The 27,853-nt window shown below is 38.4% G+C and overlaps 3 protein-coding genes across 4 annotated transcripts; 1 reads left to right on the forward strand and 2 right to left on the reverse strand.

The window, feature by feature from the left end:
* Positions 1–1,224: 1,224 nt before the first annotated feature.
* On the forward strand, positions 1,225–5,599 carry lipib (lipase, member Ib). Its single transcript, XM_079488254.1, has 10 exons — positions 1,225–1,341; positions 2,555–2,931; positions 3,039–3,147; positions 3,235–3,336; positions 3,441–3,530; positions 3,775–3,942; positions 4,085–4,174; positions 4,263–4,371; positions 4,454–4,627; positions 4,733–5,599. The coding sequence occupies exons 1-10, from the start codon at positions 1,290–1,292 to the stop codon at positions 4,806–4,808; spliced, it is 1,347 nt and encodes a 448-aa protein (XP_079344380.1). The 5' UTR covers positions 1,225–1,289; the 3' UTR covers positions 4,809–5,599.
* Positions 5,572–13,160, reverse strand: LOC306912255 (uncharacterized protein). 2 transcript variants are annotated; one of them, XM_079488253.1, is made up of 12 exons: positions 12,883–13,160; positions 12,262–12,305; positions 11,621–12,166; positions 10,961–11,256; positions 10,555–10,891; positions 7,428–7,597; positions 7,215–7,347; positions 6,975–7,032; positions 6,775–6,905; positions 6,473–6,569; positions 6,282–6,385; positions 5,596–6,171 (listed from the first exon to the last, which is right to left on the reverse strand). In XM_079488253.1, the coding sequence occupies exons 2-11, from the start codon at positions 12,297–12,299 to the stop codon at positions 6,287–6,289; spliced, it is 1,905 nt and encodes a 634-aa protein (XP_079344379.1). In that variant the 5' UTR covers positions 12,300–12,305; positions 12,883–13,160; the 3' UTR covers positions 5,596–6,171; positions 6,282–6,286. The 2 variants fall into 2 exon arrangements, with proteins under 2 accessions (XP_079344378.1, XP_079344379.1); XM_079488252.1 differs by having other exon boundaries at positions 5,572–6,171; positions 10,555–11,256; positions 12,883–13,127.
* Positions 13,161–14,968: 1,808 nt separating this feature from the next.
* On the reverse strand, positions 14,969–27,717 carry map7d2b (MAP7 domain containing 2b). The gene is made up of 17 exons (XM_079487702.1): positions 27,423–27,717; positions 26,527–26,601; positions 26,073–26,236; positions 22,613–22,715; positions 21,300–21,392; positions 19,605–19,691; positions 19,355–19,485; positions 18,749–18,870; positions 18,428–18,651; positions 17,373–17,505; positions 17,113–17,293; positions 16,595–16,699; positions 16,351–16,401; positions 16,196–16,262; positions 15,818–15,929; positions 15,420–15,673; positions 14,969–15,061 (listed from the first exon to the last, which is right to left on the reverse strand). Exons 1-16 carry the CDS (start codon positions 27,469–27,471, stop codon positions 15,421–15,423), a joined length of 1,950 nt encoding a protein of 649 aa, XP_079343828.1. The 5' UTR covers positions 27,472–27,717; the 3' UTR covers positions 14,969–15,061; position 15,420.
* Between the last annotated feature and the right edge of the window lie 136 nt (positions 27,718–27,853).

A 27,853-nucleotide genomic window follows, 5' to 3' on the forward strand; every position in this document is an offset into this window, starting at 1 on the left:
AAAAAGAAGATACAGGATGTAGGTAATGGCAGATAGAGTGCAAACTAGTAAAACATACAACAGTGCAGATGTGAGGAAGTGCAAAGAGTTTATTAGTCTGTTTAAAGGGACAAAGAGAGCAGGCTTTGCTTAACCTGTCAGAAGAGATGGTTGAAGAGGGGCTGACCGATGCTCAACGAGGTTAATATGAACACTGTCATGACAAAAGACTTACTGTTAATCCGCTTGCCTCATGGGCTCAAAAAGCTTTGATCATTGAGACCTGTAATTGGATTGACTGTATTCGATTCAGGAATGGATAGACAGTATAGTGGTGTTACTGTAATCTGTCATCTAATCTGTTTTAACCTAACACAGACAAGAGCAGCTTCTGTTCTGACCTCAACCCTAAAGATATACTTTCATAACGCCCAAACCATAGAAGAATTATTGCCACATAAAACCTAAATACGTTCTTGGGTGCTATGGAATATTTAAAGCTAAACATCATCATTATTGTTTAAACAGAGCGTTCATCAGATTATAAGAATTGATCTGAATACTGGAAGACTGAACATCACCCAGCATCTTAAACTGCACAACAGTCTATATAGAGTAGAGTTATTTAAAGGTTACTTTGTTTATTTATGTTAAATAGAAGTATTAAAAAAAAAAACCTCATCTCAGGCCCAAAGTGATCACTGAATATTGAGATTAGCTTGCAACAAATATTTTGAATGGATGGCTCTTATTGTCATTTAACTGGAAACAAGGTTTCAGGTCACTTAGCAGAGTATGGGGAGAAAAAATACAAGCATCCTGGCAGAATGAAAATTCATACATATATTCCTCACAGGGTTACAACAAACCACAAGTAATGCCTGGTGTCCTATAAATATCTTCACTTGATGTGGCTCTCTCATACAATTTGGAAAGTGAACCACTCCTTAAGTGACTTTTTGCCCTTGATGTGGAACAGAAAGACTTGAGGCCAGAAAAATGCTAAAATGAAAAAGAAAAACAGAAGTATTCATATAAAAGCTTGAAAAATATGGACACATTTCGAAGATGGATATGCTGTAACACTATCTGATTTAACAAACGTTTCTTCTACTCTCCTGGAAAACTCCTAAGCGGCTCGGCTGTAGTAACCACAGAGTCAACACTATGATCTTGTCCAATCTCCTTAACTCCGCCCATCTTCCATTGCGTCCTCTTTTTTCTTTACTACAGACATTTGCTTGTCAGTCTTATCAAAACCGGCAGTGTCTCTCCATCTTTCTACCGCTCCGTCACTTCCTGTGCTGAGGATGTTACCTTGGCGTTTCCTAGGGTTGGTGAGCATCTTTATGCTCTGTGAAGGTAAGATGGGTCTCTGTTCAATAGATAAGATTAAATGGCTAACTGTCTGATACATTGAGAATATCCTGGTCTGTTGAAGCTGTTTTGTATTTTATTTAACTAATGATAAACAAGGCTGAACCATAATTTTCCAGTCAATTTAATAGGTTGTGAAACAATCCTCGTTTTCCAATTGTTCATTTTGATTTGTCTATTTTGATTTTATTGCATTTTTGCTGAGGTTAAACTAACAGCCAGCCATTGATAAATTACTTTTCTAAAAACCTCATGCCAATTTTGTAGTGTTCAAATATAAAAGTTTAGAATTAAACTAATTCAAAGAGAAAGAAAAGATTTATTTAAAAAGTTGCTTGTTATCATTTTTGCACATGCTTTAAGGCATCATGAAGACAGTAAAGTCAATCACAACACATCCTGAAGGTTAATATGTACACTTAATCAACCAATGCAAATGCTAGAGAGCCTTTACAAGGGGTCAAGGGTGAGACTGTACATACAGGATAGTGGGGGATTGAGGTCAAACATAGTACACCCCATCCACCTTATCTGACTTACAGCCATAATCATCTCAGGTCTTTCTATTGGGGAAAGGGGACGGAAAGAAACATAGGAACATTTGGAGCGGGATGATCTGCCTTTTTTAAGCATGATCCAATTGTGGCTGGGACATGCATGCCAAATATAGCACAGATCACCTCCGGGGTCGGGAAACCTCCGCCGTAAATACTCAGAGGCTGTGTGGTTGATTTTCTACAAAACAATGTCAGGTACACAATAAAGATGAGACACAAATTAAGATCTGTCAGAAGACCAAGAGGAGGTTTTGAAGGTTGATATAAAATCTAAAATCCAAAAGCTAAATCTTTAACAAAGGCTAGGAACAAGATGTATGGAAACTGGGTCCCTAGCCAGGCTTATTTCACTGCATCAGTTACAGATATTTCAAAGCCCCCCTGCCCTGGCATCATCGGTCTGTTTTTTGTTATAATATAACAATTTATATTATATTTAAATTATGTTTGTATTCATTTACATGAATATTTTATTCTATATTAATTGTATTAAAATTATATTACAACTACTTAACAGTTATAGATTCTTTGCGTAGGTCTACCAGAAGTTCACTTTGGTACACGCTGACAACAAAACACAGAAAGTAAAACATATTACAAACAAAATCAGTCAGTTTCTTCTCTCTGTCATCTTCTGTCAGGTCAAGACAGTGAATGTGACAACTTCACCGATCTGGATTTCCATGAGTCGTTCATGGGAACCAATCTGTACGTGCGTCTGCTCCTCTACACCCATGCCAACCTAGACTGCGGTCACGAGCTGTCCCACCATAATTTCACTCTGGAGGCCCTGTTCGATGTAACTAGACCAACTACCTTTGTCATACATGGATACAGACCCACCGGAGCATCACCTATCTGGATCAACCAAATCGTTCAACTGCTAGCAGCACAGGCGGATATGAACATACTGGTCGTGGACTGGAACAGAGGGGCAGCGAACTTCAACTACTTCACAGCTTTGGCCAACACACGCCGGACAGCTGCCAACATCACTGGCTTCATAGAGAGCATGGAGGTGAGCCTTCATAAACTCCATTCTGGGGAGAGGGATGTGTGTCATTTGAATGTATGGAGCACATGGATTGTAAATGATGAATGACCAAGATGTTGGGTTTGTTTCAGAAAGAGGGAACATCTCTTGACTCCATCCACCTGATTGGGGTGAGCCTGGGTGCGCACGTGGCCGGGTTCATCGGTGCGATGCTGGGAGGAAGGGTGGGTAGAATCACAGGTGAGACTTTGGAAAACCTATGAAATGAAAACCTATAAAATATTTGTACTATAAATGTTTTTAACTATCTTTGCTGGATAACACTAGGTCTGGACCCGGCCGGGCCAATGTTTGCAGGCGTCCCCCCTGAGGAACGTCTTGACCCAACTGATGCCCAGTTTGTAGATGTGCTTCACACAGATATGAATTGTAAGTATTACAGACGTGAGAATATGCTTTCGTGTTATCACACAGTAAAATAAGAATTTATGTGTGCAGAGTACAATTTGAACCATGAATGTTTTTTATGACAGCCTTTGGCCTCAGAGGAACTCACGGACATATAGATTTCTATGCCAATGGTGGATTAGATCAGCCTGGCTGTCCAAAGACCATATTCTCAGGTCAGTATGTTACAATATTCAGGAGACTTTGGGAAATGGAAACTTGTTCATGCGATCCAATAAATACTGAGGTTGGCAAAACCAAATGCTGCCAGTCAAAATCTCGATATACTTGGCTTTGTAATACAAGTTCTGCCGAAATTAAATGATGTAATCTGCACAATGGGATTGATTTCATAACAAGGATGTGTTAATAACATGTCACACGCTTAAAATCTAATCTCATTTGCTCTTTCCTCCACAGGGAAATCTTATATTGTGTGTGATCACCAGAGGTCTGTTTTTTTGTACATGTGTGCATTGAATCACACATGTAACCTCATGGCATATCCATGTTCCTCTTACGCTGACTTCCTCAATGGCCAGTGTTTGCAATGCGAGACCTTCAAACCCGCTTCATGCCCCGTTTTAGGTAAAAGCAAGTCCTCAATAATACATATAGAGTAAGATTTGTTGTAGATCGTAAGATGCATTTCCAAATAAAAGATACTGTAGACCTTTGAATGATTTTAAAACATCAATATGAACATATTCTTGTGTATGTTCTTGTTTAGGTTATAACATGAGCTTGTGGAGGGATACACTTTTGAGATTGGGGCAAACAAGAGTCTTTTTCTCAACTACGGCTGAAGCCCCCTACAGCAGTGAGTCTTTACTTTACACTACCTGTCGTTACAGAAGAGATTTCGCAGTTGACAGTTTGTGGAATATATTGATTTCTCACATTCACAGAGACAAGCTACCGAGTGGACATTGTAACCTGGAACCAGTTTCTACGCTGGGGGGTGGTCATAATTCGATTACACAATGGAAAAAATGTAATAGGGTCCAGGATAGACCAGTAAGTAAGCTTTTAACCCACTGTTGTAGTTGATGGCATTACATACAGTCCACAATCAAATGTGATTTTCTTTTATACACAGTAAGCTGTTGCGCTTTGAGCAGTATACATCAACTCGATTACTGGCCCAGTTCGACGAGGATCTATACCCAGTTCAGAAAATCTCTTTACGGATAGTCACCTGGAATTTTATCGGACCACGCTACAAGATAAGACTGCTTCATATTCGGATAACACCACTGGAAAAGCCAGACAGGTGACAAACCACACACACACACAACATAAAAATTATAATTATTAAGAACAAATGCTCGATCTTGAAATATTTGTCTTATGCTCATGTCATCTCTTTCCTTTACAGGCCACTAATGTGCCGATATGACATTATTTTGGAGGAGAATGCTGAGGTTTCCTTCAGACCATTGCCTTGTAATTAATCTCATCTGTGAGAAATCACTTTAAAACAGCCATTTAAGTAGGTTTAACAAATTTCAGCTCATTCGAGGTCTGTACTGCAACAGACTATGATGGAACATGCACATACTATCAGAAACATGCTTAAATGGATAGTTTACCTGAAACTTATGTCAGCATCAACTCAACCTCAAGTTGTTTAAAACCCGTATACATTTGTTTGTTCTGTTGAAAACAATTAAAAAAACATTGGAAACCATATCAAACAGTTCTGTGGCACCATTGACTAGCTTAATAGTTTTGTTTGGTACTATGGTAGTCAATAGTGACCCAGAACTATAGTCACAAACATTCTTCCAAATATGTTTCTTTGTGTTCTGCAGAACAATAAATTGATACAGGTTTCCAACAACTTGAGGGTGACCGATTTTTGGGTGAACTGTTCGTTAAAGATTCTTTTAGTGCCTTTGCTGTGAGATATTGCTTTTATAGGAAGCGGATTTAAAAAAAGTGAAGTAACTACTGGGGGTCTGCTTAAGTCCTCTATGATATAAATCTACTTTCTTGGTTATGGGAAAGAGAGCCCACAAAAAGAAATACTGGACCTTGTCAATTTTAAATGATTGACTTGAAGACAATAGGGCTTTTTAGGGAAAAAGAGCGTTTTCTACTTTTTGAACGATTTTTAAATAAATGAATACCTCCTATTCGAACTGTCAACTGCATTGTCTGTTAATGTCTTACACACTACAACAAGATGAACCAAATCTTCCATGTAAATGTACAATAAACTGTGCAATTAACCATTTTTGGCACAAACAGGTTTTATTTAGAGTTTAAATCAGCATTACAAACAGTATATGAATTGAAGGCGTCACATAACCAAATGCAACTATATAACCTGCTTTTTAATGTAAAGAAAACAACTGACAAGGATCTGTGGAACAAAATATGTACAGTGTAGAAAGGACAGATCTTTTTTTAATCAACACTATAGTTTGCATATTTACCAATAATGTGACAAGCTGGATGAATGGGATGACAAGGCACTGATGTTATTTCTGCAATAGTTAATTAAATGCCGCATCTGTTATGAAACATGAATCAAAATAATGTGCCTAAGAAACAGATGTATTACAAATGATAATTATGAATAATATTGCTGCCAGACGATGATGTGTGTTATATTACGATGTTCCATGATGAAAGTCGTACAAAAAGAGACAAACTCTTAATCTTACATCATTCTCACTTGAGCAATCATAAGTCCTCTTCTCAATCCTCAAAGCATGTGAGCATATGAATGGAAATCGTAGTGATTCAAATGTTAGGTACCAAGTGACCTCAGAATTAAACAGATCTTTCTCTTGACAAACATGAAACCACCTGCAAGTGAAAAGATATCTTGATTTGCAACATAACGTTAAAGATACTGAGCAAAAGAATAACTTGATCGGCTTCCTATGGATCAAAGATGTTTTCATCATTTTCCTCACCTGTTTCAAGTCCTCCGGCCACGTGGTCTGTTGTTGTGATGGGAATTGCCCCACTGATTAAAGTTTTGTCTGTTAGGGGCTGGTGCTCTTTGACGGGGACCATTCTGGAGAACCAAAGAGTCATGACTTGAGGATCTACCTTTTCTTACAAAATTATGCATTCCACTTCAATAAAAACAGACAAAACTCACCCACTGCATCTGTCCTTCAGGTTGCTGTTCAGACCAGCCAAAGATTCCTTCTGATCGGTCAGGATTTTCATTCACATAAGGACGCTCAATTCCTTGGCTTTGAAAAGGAAGCAGTAATTTATATGACATCATAATGCCACACTTATTTTAAAGGGAAAGGTGTCTGTTACTTAGCATCTGTCAAATGCGGCTAATGGTGATTGAGTGGCAAGCAAACAATTAATTGTCTGTAAGTTTACCTGCTTTATAAACAAACGAAACAGCCTAAGAACAACGCTAACAGTCAAGCATTTAGTTTGTACCTATTAGGAGCAATTTGAGTAAAGCTGCCCCCAGCGATAGTGATCTTCACGCCCTCAAGTCTTTGCTGTCTTCTGCGTTCCAGGTCGTATCTGAGGTCACCAGGGTCAGGTACAAGTTGCTGTGTTTTAGGCTGGAGAAAAGAAACAAAATGATTAGACAAAAAAAAAGGATTTTTTTTTAATGATAAACATCTACTTACCGGCTCAGCACCTATCTTACAGAAGATCTGTGTTTCTGATAAAGGCCCTCCTAACTGCCTGAAATGTACAAAACACAAACGTATAATCAGACCTTTCAAGACCTAGACTTAAAAAAATAATGAAGTAAACGAAAAATGAAGTGTCCAAAAAATGAACAAGCCATACTCTTTAAACTATATCATTAGTACTAGCTGCACAAATAAATAAATTATATATTGCTAGTGGTGATGCATTTTTACCGATTCATGATTGGTCTGACACTTTCCACCTCTTCATCCTCCTCGTCGTCCTTAAACTCATCCTGAAGTGAATAATACTGTTCACTTGCAAACCGTTCATTTAGTGTGATGCATTGACCCTTAAAGTAAGTTTCTGCAAAAGAAAAATAGACATTCTAATAATAGCATTTATCTTTGATACAAAATATGCAACCGAGTAAAATCAATTAGTACCTTTGACCTGATGCACGAGCGTGATGATCTCCTGTGCAAATGTTCCAGAATGCACTGTGGATTCCCTATACGTCCCAGAATGCTCCAGCATAGGCAGGAAGTCAAGGCGCTGTCGACCCACATTGACCAAGTCCAGTGATAACTGCCTGTCAGAAGAATATCCTAAATAGCTGAAAAGACAGATAACATGATATAAACACAATTTCAGCTTTAAATTCTCCATAAAAAATTTAAAAGACTAAATATTCCAGAAAAACATGTGTTTACTTGCCCTGTTGAATGATGAACAAAGAATAATATTACAATCTGTAAACATACAATTACAACAATTTTTTTGTTTTTTAATTAAAAGCAATAACCACTTCTCACTACATTACCAGCGCACTTACATAAACTCAAGACATCTACCCAAGGGAAATTAAAGGTGTTACCCTAATGCGAAAAACAACCATATCGATTTGAAAAACAGTTGGTTTACCATGACGCAGTAAATATTTAAAAACTCAAGATACTTTAATATAAATGTGTTCCTTTAGCTGAATTGGCCGAGCATTGTGTTAGCGCCATGAGTTTAATGTCCAGGGAACACGTATACTTATGAAAACTATTGCATACGGAAAGCTGTAAATCATAGATTGAGTCACTGCAAGTCGCTGTGGTGAAGTTTCTTAAAACGCATAAACGTAAAATCATAATAATTCAAAACCTAAGTCTGGGTCTTAAAAACAGCACTAAGTGATTTTACCTTTCTCAGGTATTACACAACGTAATATCAAATAACAGTGAACAAATATGGCCAGTCAAAGTTCATGCCTCTCCTCTCACTGTCACTAAGCGTTTCCTTCCATCAACAATCTTCACCCGTACCAGCAAACAATCCAACAGGTGTTACGTCCAAACTGGTTGCATTACAAAATCTTGATTAGGGATCTCGATAAATCTGTGAGAAAAGCATGAGATGCTGTGAACCACACGATCAATGTAGTGAGAGTGTTTTCTCAATGGTTTGTCAAAGTAGAGGTAAGCCTGATTCCACAGTTCCTAGGGTCTTCCGGGTGCAAGTACCTTAACAGCACCCACTGTTTTTTGATGAATTATATGATATCCAATCTTTACATTCATTTGAGATCACAAACATTGCCTTGGAACTTTGCTATTTAAACCTCTTTTTTTCTTCTGTTGTCAACGGATGAAACCGCCAAAAGGGACATACCCTCTGCAAACAGTTCTGTACGGTACAAATCGTAAACATTAGCTGAACACCCATCCTTATATTGTGACATTTGACAATGCAGTTTGATGTCCTCCATGTTCTCCAGTAGTGCGCTTGCTGCTCCTTCAAATCCATGTTGCCACGTGTGCATTGGTTACTGGGTGAAATCCAGCAGGTGACGGCAATAAACAACTATCCATGAATCAGTCACATAACACGGCCATTTCAGACGGAACTTTTATCAATCAATATATTGAGAGGACGTGGATTCATCAAATACGAATGGAAATATAAGTGAAGGCTCTGAACATCCCAGTTGCTGCATTATTTGAGGACAGCATTTTGGAAACAAGCAGGTTCTGCTGTCATGCGATGGAAATCATGCTATGCGTTTCCTCTTCAGCAAAAGGATCTTTGCCACATTGCTTTGCTTGATTTTACAAACCTTCTTCAAACTGCTGTCGATCAATGTGTTGAAAATGAAACTCACATCTGTGTCTGCGTGGAATTTGCACATGACATCTGTGCCGCAAATAATGCTGAAGAGTAAAATTCAGGTGCATCCATGAACCTTCCAGAAGTGAGATGCCAAGACTGAGGACCAAATTCCTTTCATCCATCCAATATATCTTCTTCCCATTTCCTCATAAAACTATTTTATATTTCCTCACGACTTTCTAGCATCTTTCTGCTATAATCCTTGTCAAAATGAAAAACACCATCTGTAGTGAATAACATCCGTTTTGAAGAATGTGGAAATGGCAAAATTGTGCAGACCTTTTTGACTTCATCGTGTTGTTAATAATTCAATGGTGACTTACCTTTAGTCAACAAAGAAAGGGAAAATCTGAATTTAGACCCTGTGGGGCACTGGTATTTTGGTGGAGACATTGTCCTAAAAAGCAGAAAAGTGTCTCTAAATCACTTTCAGTAGACACAGAAACCGAGCCTCATGCCCAACTTGCCTTGATGGAGCCATTCTCCTCAAAAACAATTCAAGATCCATGTGTCATTTTTGATTTTACAAAAATCCAATGATTGATATGGAGCCAAATAGGAGACCTTACTTTCATTTTGGTTATTTAGACATCATGAACTCTTCAAATAAAGAAGTGAATCTTTAAAGAGCAATTGAAATCATGTCCTCCCCAGAAGATCTACTTTCCAACGAATGTCTGAAAAAGAAGATACAACTCCCAGATCAATGAAGAATAACATACTGTATCTTGCGTCAATATCTTCACCGGTCTTAAATCATGCAGTTCATCTTCTAAAATCATCCGTGGTTTTCCCAGCGTGTTTATGTTGAAAGCAGGACTTCTTGGTTAAAAGAACTAGAGTGTTTCAAAAGCAGACTTTCTTCAGTTGGTGTTCTATCCATGAATGAATGTCAGAGCCTTGAAGTCCAACTCATAAATTGTGAGCTTGGCTGGTGGCTTTTACATTGAAGATTTCCCTTGGACTGACATGCAGATTTTGTCAACACAAAACTCAGGGTCAGTTGTATAGAGCAGAAAAATCTTTATTCCATCACTTGCTCCTTTGGGTAGCATGGTTGACTGAACTCCAAAGAATGTATCTTCAGAAACTGTAAAACATCCTCTATTCAACATGAATAGGATTTCTCCTGAAGAACATAATTCAATCATTCGGTCAGGTGAATATAGCTGGGCGAAGTCCATTCTTGCGGCAAACTTATCCTTGTGTGGTCTTCAACACCCATGTGTATTATGTGTAATAACATCTCCATGGCCATTGCTCTTCATTGGCTTTTCTGGATGCGCTGTCAGTCTTCTTGATGTTCTTCATTTTTCAAAGACATTAGGTTTTTCTTCAGGATGTTGAGACAGTGGACAGAAAAAGAGGCATGAACATTTGACCAGAACCAGAAGTTGCACAGCAATGATACTATACCTGCAATTCCCGACGTGACGACTCATGTCCACCTTGATCTTCAGGGTCTCCTGTTCACCTAAATCCATTCCAGACACATGACCTCCCTTAGTGTTTGGATTCCTTTGATACGGAGCTCTTTGAGGAACCTCTGCTTGTTCCATCATTCTCCTATTATTTCCTCGAAATTCCTTGGTGTCCCAATCACTGTCTTTTTCTCGGTGAATCCTTTCGGTTCGCAAATCAGTATCATTTATATCGTCCGCCTCCGTTTCCCGTCGCCCATCCAAATCTCTTGAGTGTGACTCCGTTCTGGAATGATCCATGTGACGTGATCTGTCTCTCACCTGACTTTCTCCTACATACGATGTGAAGTGTCTTCTTGAGTCTTCTCGGACGTTACTGTTTGGTGCTTTGCTGTGCCTACCTTGTAAGGTATGTGAGTGATGACCTTGATCTCTCCTATCTCGTTGAGGTTCCCGGTTCCTCTGGGCTTCATTTCTCCTAGGTGGATCTCTGCTCCGTGGATGGTCTTTCGTTCTTGAAGTATCTCGGTCCTGGTTTCTCGGCTGATGTTTTGAAATTCCGTGATCATGTTCCACGATGACAGGTGTGCGACGTGGGTTAAATCCCCTGTGATCTTCATTGTACTCATTCTGTTGACCCAAGTGCGTAAAACTTTCAGACGACAGTTGATGCTCCCTAAAATCGGACTTTGATGACCTGTTTTAAGAAAGCAAGTAACATTTGTTCAAGATCAGAATAAATTGACATTACAATCTAGTAACTAGCCAAAACACAGCAATTATAAAAAAAATTGAAAAATACAATGTACTTTTTAATATGACAACACACAAAAACTACTTTTAAAAAGTAACGAAACCTAAATTATTATTATTAAATTACTGAATTACAAAAATTGACTAAATAACTGACTGCCACGTGCTGGGAGGTTTACAATGAAACTACACCAGCAAATTAAAACGCATTTAGAAAATGTGTATCCATGATAGAAAGTGATGAATCTTCTCTTCTTCGTTTTCTCCTTTCCATGTCAGGTGTATAGCTTTGTATGATATTCTTGTACCTCTCTGAAAAGGAGCCTCTTTCATGAAACTGATTGCCATGTTCTTCATTATAAAATTCATATTCCGTCCTGTCGTATTTTCTTGCTTCTAAATGTCCCGGATGGGACCTGTCTCTTGATTCTCTTTGGTTCTGCTGTAAACTGTGCTCATGCCTGCCCATATGTTTGTCCGATTCTTCACTCCTGTTCCAGCCTGGTGTTCCTGACATCCTATAACGCTCTCCCATATCAAAATGTGCATGATCAGGGGAAGGCAACCTCTCCCTAGGCAGTCTTCTTGGTGAACTGGGTGGCCTTTCTTCATTAACCTGCATGTGGGATGTGGACATAGGCAAAGCCTCTCTTTGTTGAGCATGCTCTATCGCATCGATAAATTTGGCCCAGTGGTCAACGTGTTGGTCTCCCTGAAATGAACCTTTGTTCCACTGTGTGTTACTTTCAGCTCTGTTGTCATATTCTGTGTTTCTCCATGCATCAGACGCTACTGATGAATGTATCTGGTCACCACAGAATCCAACTGCTCTTCTACCATGAAGGGTTGGTATTCTGTTGATATTCAAGAGGTTTAAGAAGCTGTTAATAACTACAACATAACTTATATAACTTTAGAAGTGCAACATTAACTTAAATGGCTGGAATACCTTGAATATACCGGAGATCTCGATCGTGGACGTGACATTGTCCCCTTAAAAACAAGAAACTGTTAGCGATGAAGTATTGTATTTAATATACAATAGGTGTTGTTAAGTAACAACGATTGGTTTCCTTTTGGCGTCATCCATCATGATACAACAATATAAATTGTATTTCTTAAAGAAAGTAGCCTGTACATATTAACACACTCGCTGCATGAATACGTGGTAAAGATATTCCGTTCAGAGCCGTTTTATATGTAATTTAGCATAGCAGTCGCACCACAGGACACGTAAATGCTTAAGATAATGTATTTCACTAAGAGATACCCCATTGTAAACACGATATAGGGGGTATTTCTAGATGGAATGAATGCCCGTATCAACTAATTTTTTTTCAAAACGTCTCAACCTTGAATAGAAACTAATATAAACACGTTCACTTATAATTTATTCTCTTTAGCATCTCCGTGCAAGGCCTGCGCATCACGATGACAAGCACGAAAGAAACGATTCAATTGTATGCAGAATGTTGAATATACATTTCAAACATCACATACACATTCAAAATAAATGTAAAAAATTACGGTGATAAGAAATAAAGTTATGATTTGCGTAATCTACACATACCCACGCGACGGCCTCCCCACACTGCTAGACAACGCGTCCACCAAAATACCAGTTTTTCTCAAAAGGAAGGGCAAAATGTCATAAAATGAATTATATAAGAGATAAAACAGCTGTGAAAATCAATGCGATTAGTTTAATATTAAAAAAACAATGAAAATGTTGTTATTCACACGTCCAATTTGACCCAGCGCGTCGTTCACGAGCGATCCGGAAGTAAATCGTCGTAGAATTCTTCAGCTACAGCTGTGTCACTACCCCTGCGCGTCACTGCCCCCTACAGGCCATCTCTGTACTGTCGGATTATTTTATGCATTGATTCCATTCAAATTAAGCGTTTGTAATATGCATAAATAACAATAATATTAAAATAAATGTCTTGCATGTATAGAACTTCATGCTGTTATAAGCAAACATGGGACAAGTATTAAAGACAGTAATTCCAGAATGCCATTTCAATTTAGTTATAAATTTTATTTTTGGATATATTATACTCTAGACAGCCCATCAAACACACAAAAATAGGTGATTTGCATTATCGAGCTTTATTCAAATAACTTTATTCAAGTTATTCAAATTATGATTATTTATATAAAATATATATAATATGGTGGATAAAAGTTAAATTAATGGATACAGAGACATTATTCGATATCACGTTATATTTTCTATGCGATTACTTTATTTCATACTAAAGTTTTACTGAAGTTAATTTTTATGAGGTCACACAGACAAATGAAAATGTATATACTTTATATGTAGGCTAAGTTTGTAATTAATATGTTGCATTTCAAAATGTAATTTTCATCTTTTTCAAACACTAAAGGATAATTGTGGTTTGTTATCTTCACAAACGTTAAATGAAATGGTATGTCACAAATGGCGGATTTCATTGAATGACTCAAGCTCAGGTTATGATACTTTTATTATATCTTTTATTGTCATTTCAATAGTTCAGGTTTCTGCAACTTCAAAGCAGCTGATTCAACGATTCATGCACCTTCTCTCAAATAATATTTTGAAGTGCTGAATTACCAACTCATCACCCTGTTTCATCTAAAATGTGATCAATTTTCCAAGTTTTGTGACAGATCAGTCCTGAACCAATCCAGTGCATTATGAGTTTAAACAACAGCATCTACCACATGCCATTGAGACCACTAAAGAACAACAGTACTGACATTATAAATAAATTCAACTGAGCTCACATGCGATGCTCACCAGCACCCTGAGTATACAAGATGGCCCTATTTTCTCACAAGGTAAGCGGATGGGATTATGATTGGGCATATTCGGCATGTACAGATCTTCAGTCTATAGTTTCGGAAACGGCTTCCTTTTTGTTACAGTATTAGAATTTACGGTTGCTTCGTTTTCTGCATAGAGCACTGTGCAGTGATGATATAGCTACAATAGTGAACAAAACAATACAGAGAGAGTCGATGAAGAATTAAAAGCACTATACTATGTAAACACAAAGTGCTGCACTTTTAAACTTGCACACAGATTTCATTAGAAGTACAGGCTTTTTATGTGTACACGCCTACAACTTCTAAAGGCGTTTGACTAATAATACAACGATGCCAGTTTAACCGTGTTTTGATAGAATAACATCACACTTTACATCTGTACTAAATTCATATCCACTTTCACACTACAAAGCTCTGATTGCTCAGACAATGTAAAGATGTCGTAGACTTATACAATATACTGTTTGCACACCCCAGCCATATAATACAGCACATTTAGAAGACTCAGCACATAGCTGCTTGGTTTGCTGGTCATTTACGCAACCCAAAACAATTTACACAATGGAACTGCTACAAATTTCACTCATCAATGCTACACGTGTGAAAGACAGGATTAAGAAGACCACTAAGAGTGTGCAAATGCTTTGTCTGGTGATAATACAGTAAGATCATGTGAAATAATATATATATTTATATATATATACACGAGGAGCAGGCAAAACTTTCTTTTATGTGTAAGAAAAAAATCATCTGTCCCTTATTGACACATTTGAACATTCATTATGTTCTCCTCTCGAGAAGATGTTGTGGAAGAGGAGCAAGCTAATGAAGAAGCACTACAGAGATTGGACTGAGGCACACAGGGTTGGTTTAAGCATTCGGCAATCAGCTTCAATTCATCAATTCAGTCCAGCTCCAATCTCCAGCAGCGTCTGCAATAGAAAAGACAATAATAATTAACATAACACATTTGGGCTTTGTTTTGTCTTTTTTAAATCCAATGTTTTGCGAATCCAGTATTATATTGCAAGCGATGAAATTAAATGCATTTGGTCAGACGGTAGAGCCGATATATATACGTTGTAGTATATCTGAAATGGTCGTCATAGTAATGTCACAAAAGGTGGAAAGGGTGTATATCCAATAATAAAATGTATTCAATAATTATTCTAAATCACATGTAATTTTCACAAAATATTCACAAATTCAATCAGTAATCTTGCTGTTTCTAGTTTTTTCAGGCTTTCTTAACAATTTTCTTTCTTTATTTCTGTAGTTGACAATATTTACCTTAGATGTTGAGCTTGTCTGAGGTTGGTCTAAGACTATGAAAAAGCGATGAGTCAATTGCAGCGCTGCTGCAGTCCTGGATCAGGTTCTTGTTGCAATCACCAAATGCTGGAGCAGCAGAGACTTTGGGATGTGAGACCTGCCCGGTCAGAACAATGAAATCTCCCAAAGCCACAGAACTCATGCTGTTCTGTGAAGTCTCGCTGACGGGGGAATATTCTGCAACAGAGAGGAGCTCATCTCTGGAGACAGGACTGCAGGGAAAAATGTTACAGCATATTTTAGGGATTGCCAGAATTTCAGTAATGCTGCATGTGCTTTCATGTTCTCCTATCAGTTAAACTGTAAGTGGAGCATTTGTATTTTTATTTCATAAAGAAATTGAACGACCGGCTAACCTGACATCCATGGACTGGACCCCATCAGAAAGATCATCTGCTCCATTTCCCTTTGCCTCCAGGGGCTCAAGGCATATGATTGGTGATTCAGACATTGCCTTTGATGGAACACCTTTTGAGCAAGGTACAAAACCCTTTTTTTTATAAATGCTTAAGAAGACCCCGTTTCTATTATCTTGAAGAGAAACTCTGATTTCAGTTCTTAACTACACCACATGGTATTTCCAAAACATTATATACAGTCCACATCCTGGTCATTTAGCAACAACAACAGAGTGTGTGTGCGTTTATCCAATGAAAAGAAAGGTTAAATGTTTATTTTTATAAAAACATCCCCTCTGTAGAACTGGTGATGCGATTCACATCGTGAGTCAATACCTCCAGTTTCCAAGGAAGACGGTGAGACAGAAATGTGGGGTGGCGCGTCTGTTGAGGGCTCCTCTTTCTATCCAAACACAAGACATGCAACATCATTTGCTAGAGTCAGTGAATCTTTTTCATCCGAAATTAAAAACGGACTGTATCAGACTTACCTTTGATTCTCCGTCTGGTTTCCTTGTCCTTTTCATTATCTCTTCAATACGCTGACAAATCACAAATGCAAACAATAACATTCAGTTTAAAAACGTTACATTGACTTACCCCGAAGACTTCTATAATCATAATTACCACTAATCTGTTTCAATACACATTACATTACAAATAATTGAATCCTTTGTTCTACATTTTTTATTTGTTGTTTGATTCTGATTAATAAACAGACAGAAATAGATCAACCTTCTTCCTCTGCAGCCTCTCCTGCTCCTCCTGAATTTTCAGCATCACCCTCTCCTGCCTCTTGCGTTCAGCCTCCCTGTGAACCCTCTGCACGGCCTCCTCTCTCTGACAGACACCATGACACATCACATCTCTAACCACACACACTCATCGCTACACACATTCACAGCTACAGAAGGACAAATTTGTGCTGCACGTCCATTAGTGACTGGATAGATAAGTTTGCTAAATGCAGATCTGTGTGTCATATTGTCCTTTTTGTATTTATATGATTATGTACTTTGTTTAATTTCTGCTTTTTTATACAATGGATTCCAAAGGGAGCATATGTTAATATGTGGTATATGTTTACTTTTGCATCTATTCAAGCTGGAGTAAATGCCACTATTTTGGGCAAAATGGCCATCCATTAAACTATACTGAATGTTTTTCTTCATCAGGACACCCATTAAAGATACACATATAGGACTCTTGGTGTCCTTCTCCTGGTAAATAAATGATTGCACAACCCCTCTGACCTGTCTCTCTAGATCATCCTGGAGGTCCTTCCAGCGTTGCTCCTTTTGTTGCCTGTCCTCTTGGTCTTTCTGGCAGCGCTCCACCTCCTGCCTCTGTCTTTTCTCCTCCGCCTCTCGAGCCGCCTGCTCCTGCCGCTGTCTCTCCTCTTCCTGCTGTCTCTGGAGCTCCTCAGCCCTGACTCTGAAATCAATGGAGAAGATTATGTATGATTGAAAAGCACACACAAAGATGACACAGTGGAGACAAAGAGCATCTGTACCTCTCTTCTTCCTGTCGTTGCTTTTCCTCCTGCTCCTTTTGTACTCTGGCCAGGCGTCGTCTCTCAGCCAGCAGCCTGGAGGCCTCTTCAGCATCAGTGGTACCTGCTTTACTGGTGGGAGTCACTGGAGACTCTAGGGACCGAAAATATGGTCATTTAATTTTTGTCATGTAACGTAATGATCTTATTTTGCAAATCTTCAGTCTTTAATAAAGGTGCTTCATGATCCATTTTGGCTTAATGGATCTATTAAGAACCTTTAACATCCTTTCTATTTCACAAAGGTTTTCTGTAGTGGAAAATGGAAAAAAGTTTGTATGCTAAAACAATTAAGATGGTTCACCTTTGAATTAATGGTTCTTTGGGCAACCAAAAATGGTTCTTCTCTGGCATTGCTTTGGAGAACCTTTTGCAACACCTTTTTTTTAAAGAATATTTGTAGAATATTTTAAGTGCTTTGAGGAATCACATTTTCCTTTTTGAGATAAAAAGACGATCCTGTGACCTTTTTATTGACTGTATTAAAGGGATACTTAAAAAAAACATTTACTCACCTTCAAGTTGTTCCAAATCTGTATAAATCTGTATAAATGTATTTGTTCTGATGAACACAGAGAAAGATATTTGGATTGCTTACAACCAGACAGATTTTGTCCCGAATTGACTGCCATAGTAGGAAAACAGACGTCCAAAGTGCCCCAGATCTGTTTGCTGTCCTACATCCTTCAAAATGTCTTCTTTTGTGTTCAACAGAACAAAAAATCTAAAGTAATTTTTGCTACTATGGGAGTCAATGGGGGGCAAGATCTGTTTGATTATAAGCATTCTTCCAAATATCTTTCTCTGTGTTCATCAGAACAAATAAATTAATACAGATTTGGAACAACTCGAAGGTGTGTAAGTGATGACAGGATTTAAATTTTTGGGTGCTAGTATCCCTTTAAGCACAAAAAACTTCAACATTATTATGAAATATCTACTGACATTATAAGTGGATTTCAAGGGGAAAAGGTATTGCATGGTATATGATCTCTAATACTAGAACTTCTAATTACCTGCATTGTGTCCCAGTTCCTTGCTTGCAGATTTTGGCATTCTCTCTGTTCTGGAGGTCTTTTTCTCTAAAGTGCTGGTGCCTTTGCTCTCCAGAGAGCCTTTCTCCTCTCCTTCCCACATCTTGTTTTCTTTGCATGGAGTGATGGCTCTTTGCCTCATTGGGGATAAGGGGTACTGCCCCGGAGAGGCTGGGGACTGGATACGGCTCTTACATGACCTTGATCTGAATTACAAGAGGAAGTCATAAAGCAGATGCCAACCTCTAAATTCGAAGCAAAATGCAACATCCAGCTGTTTTTTATATAACACAATGGTAAAACCTTTTCGGCGTGCTTGTGTTCTTGCAAGCAGGGGAACTTCGGGTGGGGGTTGTTGGAGACTCAAGTTTTTTCATTGGGGAGTCGACCAAGGTTTGGAGAATGCTCTTTTCATTTTTTTCAGTCTAAATATCAAAACAGAGATCAAATTGAGATTTGTCTTTGGATTTTAAAGGTTATTTATGAAACTATACAGCCAAAAATGGTTCTTCTAAAGTATCATTATTTTTGTGTACCACAGTCATTATTATAAATTAAAATGCATCATAGTTGGATTCTTTGAAGTATTATAAAAATAATAAAAAATGTATAGCACTATATAGTATACAATAGAAGTAAACTGTATTGTACTGTAGTAGTGTATAGTATGGAAATAGAAAATCTTATGTTTTTATACCTGCAGAAACTTTAGAGACCCTGGGTTGAAAACCATCAAGCTATAAATCTATGACTAAACCTGGACAACTGCACAGATTGGAGACGATCTGTGTTGCTAGGAGACCAGCTCCTCTATGGGCTGTGTCCCGCAGTGCTGTGCTCCAAAAATAAATGTCTGAGCTATCTAACAAAATTAATATTGACAAAAATGTTCATCACATCCATGCAGACCTGAGGGGTTTTCACAGTTGTAGCGACTCCTCTTGAATCATCCAGGGGTCCACAGAATGAAGCGCTAACCTTCTTCCGATCAGCTCTACTAGGAGATGCTCTGTAAGGTGACCTATTCGGGCTGAAGGAGGCTAATCGAGAACAAAGACAAGAGACTGAGGGTCGGAGGTCACAGGAAGACAAAGGAGCAAATAGGGCGTGGCAATGTTGAAATGAATTAAATAGTGAAGCTAAATGCAAGGACACTTGCCTTTTTCTGTCATATTGGGTAAATTAGCAGATGAAAAATTCCTGCTCAGGGTGTCTGGAGACTCGGGCTGAATCATAAAATCTTCGACTGCAGTGAAATGCATTATGAGAGGTTCCAGGAAGAAATAAAACACAGGATACAGGAACAAGCGTTTAGAGAAGATGGAAATGATGGACATTAACAAACAGAGATACACTGCTTAAAACATTCTCAAGTTTAGTTTTTTCAATAATAAGTTAAAAATACAAATATGAATATCCCCCAAAAAAGATACATTTATTTATGTTATGCTTAAAACAGGAAGAAATGTTTCCAAGCAATACAAATAACAGCAATGGGGTATACAAAATATTCAATGTTTTATTCATTAAGTGAAGTTTTCTTTTTCTTTGGAAAGATTTAAAACGTAATAAAACTTTAAACTACATTTTGAAGATCAACCCCGGAGGCTTTTTTCAAATGAGAAAATCTGTGCCCATTTGGTTATTACAATTTAAACTAATGGTCAAAAACATAAATTGTTAATCTCAGTACAGATTTAATAATGTATGCATGTTTTTGCATTTGCATGAGAGTTTGCTAAACTCGCATGTGAGCCTGCATATCAAATCAGGTAACAGATGACACCCTCCTGTGCATTCTTTAGAGGGGGGAAATGCAGCTTCGGGCTGATCCCGATTACAGATGCTACCCTATTGTGCATCCGGAGGAAAAGCATAAGACTCCCCAGATGATAAATGTAACTATATGTCCTGTTATGGGACCTGTTATAGACTCTAAATCCAGACACTATTTTCCTAAAAGACGACAAAGTAAAACGTATTAAAAGCTGAAAAGCTTAATACTAAAACCAGAAAATGTATTTGCCTGTGCGTTGTTACACCAGGGCATTGCTATATGGCTTCTTAAAAGGGTTTTTGCATTGCTGTGTTGTTGTTAAAGGAATGAAATTTCTGTCATTATTTACATGTCCTCTTGTTATTTCAAACCTGAAATAACAAGTCTTTCTTCTGCAGAACACAAAAGAAGATGTGAATTTGAAGAATCGAAACAGTTGGTCCCCATTGACCATTGGCATTGGTTTTGTGTCCATTCAGTAGAAGTCAATGGCTACCAACATTTTCCAAAATATCTTATTTTTTTGTTTTGCAGAAAAACGAAACTCACACAATTTTTAAACGACAACAGGTTGAGTAGATGATGACAGAATTTTTATTTTGAATGTTAAATATTCCTTTAAAGGTTCTGGGTTGTTGCTTATTGACAAATGTCAAGAATCGTAAGTAGTGTCACATTAATAATATTCTCTTACCTCCAGTTTGTTATTCTCAAATATCAAAATGAGCCCACCACAAGTCTCTAAAATATGTCTAAAGTCCTACTTCAATGCAACTATGGGATTTAGTTTTATTGCTCACACTGCAAAAAATGGTGTGGGGCACCTTCAATAAACTGCTCAATTTTATGTGTCAATAATATCGACATAACATCCAATGCAGTTAAGTTACATGGTAAAGTTAAATACTTGGAACACCAAACAATCTATTTAAAAGATCTGGAAAAAACAGCTTTCGGAGAGCAAGCATACAATACGCAACCTCATGCACATGCAAAACATCACAACATCATAATCACTGTCATGTAATCTTTAGGGAAGGGAAAGGGATGAAAAACAAAGCTGCAGGATGTCAATACCGTTCTTAGATTTGCTTGCAGAAGGGTGAGCAGCAAGATCATTGGCTAAGGAGGCACAAGCAGGAGGAGAGGGCGGGGCTATCTTAGGATCACCTGCACAACAGGTGATGCAAAGCAGAGAGAGGACAAGTGCGTGAGCTTGGCACAAAGTATTTCACAAGATCACAGACTATACAATCTAAAAACGCCTCAAAACTCGTGTCCCTGTGAAATACTGATTTAGTCAGCAGTTTTGGTTTGATGGGGAAAAGCAATATTTCCAGCAGGGAGTTAAAAAATGAAAATAGTTTTGCTAATGAAAGCTGGATGGTAATATGAACCGCTGAAAGATGAAATAACCCAGAGCGTAGCATGCAGCCGATGACCGTGATCATATCAGGTTCTCGGAAAGCCTTATGATCTCCAAGGGCGGATACTTACTGATTCTTAATCCCACTCCCTATAACATTTACATTTACATTTAGTCATTTAGCAGACGCTTTTATCCAAAGCGACTTACAGATGAGGAAACATTGGAAGCAATTATAACAACATAGGCAACAAAATACATAAGTGCATCAAACTAGTCCATAACACGCCACACCAAATCAAAGCATATTGTACAGTTTTCTATCTAACCAGACATAATATACTCTGGAAAGGGTCTGAAACATGATTACAGGGGGACGGTCCTGCTCTCGGACTGTGTAAATAATAGATATAGTTATGAATGCACCAAAGAACCTGGGTAGTGATTTTGCATGTCATTTCGGACGAAAGCAAGCCAATTGATCAGAACACCAGGTTTAATTCCTATGAGGACTGTAATAGATAATTTAATAATGAAAAAAAAAACACATTAAATATAGCCTTGACACAGCAGAAAGCATCTACGTAGCTAGCCATCAGTGGCAGCACAGTTTATGGTGTTTGTTTCCAGCTAAAATAGCCCGAATTGCCCCTTGCTTCAAGCGACAGAGATATTGCCCGGACGATTTATAGATCCTCTTATCAGTCAGCACTAACCTTGAGACTAAGCTTCCTTGCAGCGATTCCTTTAACCGCCCACCCCAGTCAGGCAGATAACAGCAACAGACCGACGCCTTTGTGACACTGCAGTGGCCACAAGCAGCACCTGCATCTAATACAGATTTTCATCTCATACTGTACATCCCTCGCCCCACTGCTGTTGTCAATATCTGTCCCTTTTTTTAACAAAAGGGCTGCAATGCAGTTTCCACTCCCTGTTTCTGTATCTCTTCATCTAATTCCCCTCGCCTCTGAGAACTCACACAAGGGACCCTTTCACACCCTCCCATCTCTCCACAACTCACCCTCGCAGACTCCAGGAGGTCCGCCCCAAGTCCAGCGTTTGGGCCTGTGGTCCGCCTGCAGGCTGCGCTCCACGGAACGTCGCATCAGGGCCTCCAGCCGCTCCTGTTCGTTGCGTTCCAAAACAGGGAAGAAAAGAGACTCTTTGACCGAGCTGTCGCTACGGCGCCGAGAAGATGGGGATGAGACTGGCTGCTCCATGGCGACCACCTCGCCTATCCGTCTCTGACTCCCTCTCTCTCCCTGCTGTACTTCCTGTATGCGTGCAAGCAAAATAAGAGGGCCTCACCCTTGCTTGCTCTCTCTCTCTATCTCTCTGTTTCTCTGCTTCTCCCAGGTGACTCTGTGTTTTAGAGCAAAGAGCCAGACAGCGGAGAGAACAGTCCTATCTAACTCCACCCACACCCTCCCCCACAGCTGCTGGCACTGACACAACTGGGTGAGCACACGCACACTTAGTGAGTATTATAATGATACAGGTCGCATCAGTGATATCAGGAAGTTTTCATTAATTTTTCCTTTCCCCTTGCTCTCTTTTGTTCGTTCCACCCGCCCCATTTTCTCCCTCATTCTCCTCTCTCCATCTATTCTCCAACCTCTTCTGTAGCCATGCTTTCAGTCTGACGTAACATCTTGATTGATTCAAGATAAATAGACTTAACCCTTTAAACCCTAAAGTGTTGTTGTTTACAAATTAAAATTACACAGCTTCCCAGAATGCAACAAACCTATGAGCAAGCGAAATAACTCAATCGCTGCACTTCATTCTGCAGTCAAATATTTGTATTTGAGGTAAGTTAAGCTGTTATTTGAAACAATTATGTTAGCATTTCATATTTATGTTTTAATACTTATGTTTGCTATTATTTATATAACGCTTTTCAAAAAGATCAGGGTCACTTTTCAATAAAATATAAATGATTAAATTAGGGATGCACCGATATGTTAATTTTGGCCGATAACGATAACCGATATTTCTTTAACATTGGAAGCCGATAACCAATATTTCTTTAACATTGGAAGCCGATAACCGATATGTTTGCCAATATAAAGTATCTAAATATTAATATAAAATAAAAGGCAAAAGTGCTTTTATTTGAAAACATTTACTGCAGAAAACAAGGTAACAATTAGTTAATGATTCTTTAACCTTCAAACTTTTCTGGTATATTTTTTTGGTATATCTAATAAACAAATTAGAAATGTTCTAGAAAAAAACATTCCATCAATTTTCTTAATAGCCACAAGTCTAACAAGGTCTCAAGACAGAAAGCATTCAGACAGCAGTCGGATTCAAACGAAAACGGAAAAAAAGCTTTTGTTCCTATAATTTACACATTCATAAATACTGTATCTACATGCTGTACCTACATCAACAAGCAGTAAGTGAATGATCACTATAGCAGTAAGTGAATGATCACGACAGAAAGATAGTACTGTACTGTATCTTAACTGTGAGCAGAATACAGCTAAAGAAGTTTAACCAGAGCAAATTTATCGGCTATAGTATATCGGCAAAGATTCTATAATCGGACGATACCGATAAAATTCAAGCAGCTCTCTCGCGGCTCTCGTTATTCTCTCTCGTTATTTGTAACTGCATTTGCTACCTGACCTTACAATGAATAATACTTAGTCTGTGCTAATTTGACAATTTACTAATACACTTTTTAAATCAAACGTTGTAGCTGTTAACATTAGTTAATGCTGTTGAACTTAAAGGTGCTGTGTGTCATTTTTTGGAGGATCAATTGACAAAAAGGCAATATAATATACATAGGTGTCTTCAGAAGTATGTCTTCAACATAATGTCTACATAAGAAAATGCCATATTGTTTCCACAGTATCCCTAAACGGACAAACTACTCTACCAAGCGCATCTCGTAAAAGCGTTATCTCCTTTAACAAAGAAGTGAAAATGTAACAACGTCTTAGTTCCGTGTCAGCCACCGTAGTGCTTCATAAGGGGGCGGTGTAGTTTCAATAGTGTACAGCAATAAATGTAAAATAATGTAGACTACAACAGTTTAGGTGGCATAACACCAGATCTTGCTCATAATAAAAGCAGCTTTGTCGTAAGCTGGATACTATGTTGTCATTACTGCAAAATAAGACAACCTCCTCTCACATCTCATTATTTTCTTATTTGAACAATCTGATGAAAAGATTTAGCTGAATGTGATAAATGGTTTCATAGCTGAGAGTATGCTTCTTTATAAAACTAGGAGGCTTACACTGCATCACTGTCTGTGGGTGGATGTAAGGAGGACAGGCTGATCCACATTTGATTTTACTGCAGTTACAGAGGCGCAGAACTCATTTAAATCCAAGCATCAGCCAAGAACAGAGTCATCTAAGGTAAGGCTAGACATTTTAGAGGCAGCACTATCAGGCAATATTAATCAAGAGCATTGACACATGGCATACAACCACACCCTGCACACAACATCATCATCAATTGCTTAACAGCAGCAGGCATCATAATGACAGTATTTTGATAGTATTATGAATCATCAAGACTTCCTTATATACACCCTTACTGTGAAACACTGTCTTTGAAAAGGTCATTTGATTTAGAATGGATATCGGGAATAGCGAGGTCATTCGACCACCCCAGAGAGAGTCGCTGATCATTAACCCATCTGAATGGGGGAAGCTAGTTTACAATCAATATGGGCAAAGACTTTTCTTTCCTGTTGAGAAAAGGCTAAATGTCATAAAGGTAGGAAGTCTAGGAGGCGAATTACCACACATGCACAAATAACTAAAACTTCCTTTTATAAAAGAGACCACACCATCCAACCACAATGTGTGGTAATGGCATTGTCAAATATACTGTACATGTATGCATCTGATAGAGTTTGCTATTGCTAGCATTATGCACTACCATTTGAGCTTCAGGAATATTAATGTATCACCCAGTATGATGACACAAAAAATAACAGCTAGTACTAAACAAAGTACACTTTTGTGCAGTGATGATATTAGATGGTAATGCCACGATCCTTCAATTCAATATATACAACTCATACCATGGATGACATAAGCCATAAAAGTAAGTAATTTCATACTGTATGTACAGTACAGCAAGACCAGGAATCTACAGTAAATAGGGACAAATTTTACTTAATGTTGACGAACAATAAATGCTAATGATGGACACTCCAAGAAACTTGAAGGGTTCACCCAAAAATGTCATCATTTAGGCTACTCAGCCTCAGATTGTTCCAAACCTGTATACATTTCTTTATTCTGCTGAACACAAAGGAAGATGTGTGGAAGAATGTCCGCAACCGAACAGATTTCATCCACAATTTACTGCCATAGTAGGGAAAATAAATACTTTGGGAGGTTAGCAGAACAAAGAAATGTATACTGGTTTGGAAAAATCTGAGGGTAAATGATGACAGAATTTTAATTCTTTGGTGAGCTATTCCTTTAAGTTTGGTTGTAGCCCCTGACCTTTTCTTCCTCCTCACGCTGCCTCCTTTTCTCCTCCACTGCCGAGCGGCGGAGCATCTCTTTCTGCCGCTGCTCCTCCAGACGCCTGCCTCGCTCCTCGACCGAGCGCACATACTGCTCCTGGGCGCGTCTTTGCTTCTCCCCAAGAGCTTGTTCACGGACAGCTAGAGACATAATGGGGGATGGAAATGAATGACTCTAAATATTGCCCTGGTACCGTGAAGGCCAAGCCTTTCCCTGTCTGCTGACAATACTGATTTTGTTACACTAAGCACTTGGACGTATTATAAGTAGTATGCTGTCCATGTGCCATTGGATTCAGTGATGTATGAGCCTGCAGTCTATTGGCCTGGAACAAACCCATTCTTTGAACTCATCCAGCAGGAAGTCTCAGGGAAATCACTTACAACTTTAATACAAGTAATGTTTTATACAGATTTCACAGGCAGCTTACCCTTGCTCTTGCTCTTGTCTTTTTCCTCTCTCCTTTCTTTGGCCTGTCGAATTCGGTCCTTCTTTGAACAGCCATCTTGCATGAGAAATTAAATTTTAAAAGTGCATAAATATGCAGACACCCTAAACGTGTGTAGTGATCTCACAAGCCAAGGTACCCAGCAAAAATGAAGACTTGAGGGACAAAATATGTGAATATAAAAAAGGTCTTTAATGAATTTGTTTTAACTGTGTAATGGTATGCAAATATCGTCCAGTTAAAACGCTTGAGGAAACATCACCCTATAAATTTCTGCGATTCATGGTGGAGCCTACGGCACAGACTGTCAGTTCCTCACAAATCTACATCTAAAGCATTTTTAATGTAGCTGTTGGCAAACATAATTAATAGATATCATACATATTTATAGAAAACGTCCTAATATTTATACCAGACAGCAGACTATGTTTGGGAAAATCTTAAATAAGGATATTTGATATCATAAGGCAGATGAATATTGCCTAAATTCAGATGTAAATCCAAAAAGGTACACAAAAAAATAACATATTAAAAGTCATACAGAATAAAAAGAACAATGCAATAACCAAACATTTCACTGCACCAGTTTGTTTTAATGGGTGGGCATAGATGTTGACTCCATTACTTATTGTGGATGGTGATTTAATACTTGTATTCAGATTAACAGCTTTAGAAATCATAAACAACATATATTTATATAACAAAATATACATTTCCTCTTACATGTGCAGCTTTGGTCACCTGCACAGGTCAGTTTGTACCCACTCTCCTCTCGCCTCAGTTTCCATGCCAACGGCTTAAGATGCTCGTTACCCCATTTCTCAACCCTGTGATTTCCGTGTGAATTTAACAAAAGCAGAAATATGACAAACACCTACCTGTCAGTGTCAGGTTTTCCACGACCGTTGCCATCTCCACGTTCTGCATGATGTAGTCCAATAAAAATCAATGTCCAGAAAACATTCCGACTCCACAACAACCGGTTCAAGGATCAAACACGGACTGCATGAAAATCAAAACGAGACGAGGGATAAAAATCCGTTTACCGTCAAATGTCTCACCAATGTTTTTTAAGGAATACCGACAGTGAGGGCAGAACCAAGGTTCTAATGAATTATAACACGTTCGACCAATCGCTACGTGCAGAGCGCAAGAGCGCGTAAGCAATGCGCCTACGAGCTATGCATTACGTCATTGTGTATACAGTTCTATATGTGGAAACAGGGCAGCTGCGCACGTGACAATGACTAGAGACGATCAATTAAATGAGCAATGCTTAAAAACGTATAAAGCTTGCTGCATGTGTACA

This window comes from Barbatula barbatula (genome assembly GCF_947034865.1).
Source record: "Barbatula barbatula genome assembly, chromosome: 23".
In the NCBI taxonomy this organism is placed as follows: Eukaryota; Metazoa; Chordata; class Actinopteri; order Cypriniformes; family Nemacheilidae; genus Barbatula; species Barbatula barbatula.

Excerpts from the sequence above, each read along its gene's own strand:
- lipib (XM_079488254.1), top strand. The coding sequence starts at position 1,290 with ATGTTACCTTGGCGTTTCCTAGGGTTGGTGAGCATCTTTATGCTCTGT. Across the intron at positions 3,943-4,084 it reads CGCTTCATGCCCCGTTTTAG|GTTATAACATGAGCTTGTGG; the intron begins GTAAAAGCAAGT and ends GTTCTTGTTTAG. Across the intron at positions 4,372-4,453 it reads ATAGGGTCCAGGATAGACCA|TAAGCTGTTGCGCTTTGAGC; the intron begins GTAAGTAAGCTT and ends TTTTATACACAG.
- LOC306912255 (XM_079488252.1), bottom strand. The coding sequence starts at position 12,299 with ATGTCACGTCCACGATCGAGATCTCCGGTATATTCAAG. Across the intron at positions 12,167-12,261 it reads AGATCTCCGGTATATTCAAG|AATACCAACCCTTCATGGTA; the intron begins GTATTCCAGCCA and ends GAATATCAACAG. Across the intron at positions 6,906-6,974 it reads GTAAGATAGGTGCTGAGCCG|CCTAAAACACAGCAACTTGT; the intron begins GTAAGTAGATGT and ends TCTTTTCTCCAG.
- map7d2b (XM_079487702.1), bottom strand. The coding sequence starts at position 27,471 with ATGCAGAACGTGGAGATGGCAACGGTCGTGGAAAACCTGACACTGACA. Across the intron at positions 21,393-22,612 it reads ACCTCCTGGAGTCTGCGAGG|GTGATCCTAAGATAGCCCCG; the intron begins GTGAGTTGTGGA and ends CCTGTTGTGCAG. Across the intron at positions 16,402-16,594 it reads AGAGGCTGCAGAGGAAGAAG|CGTATTGAAGAGATAATGAA; the intron begins GTTGATCTATTT and ends GTGATTTGTCAG.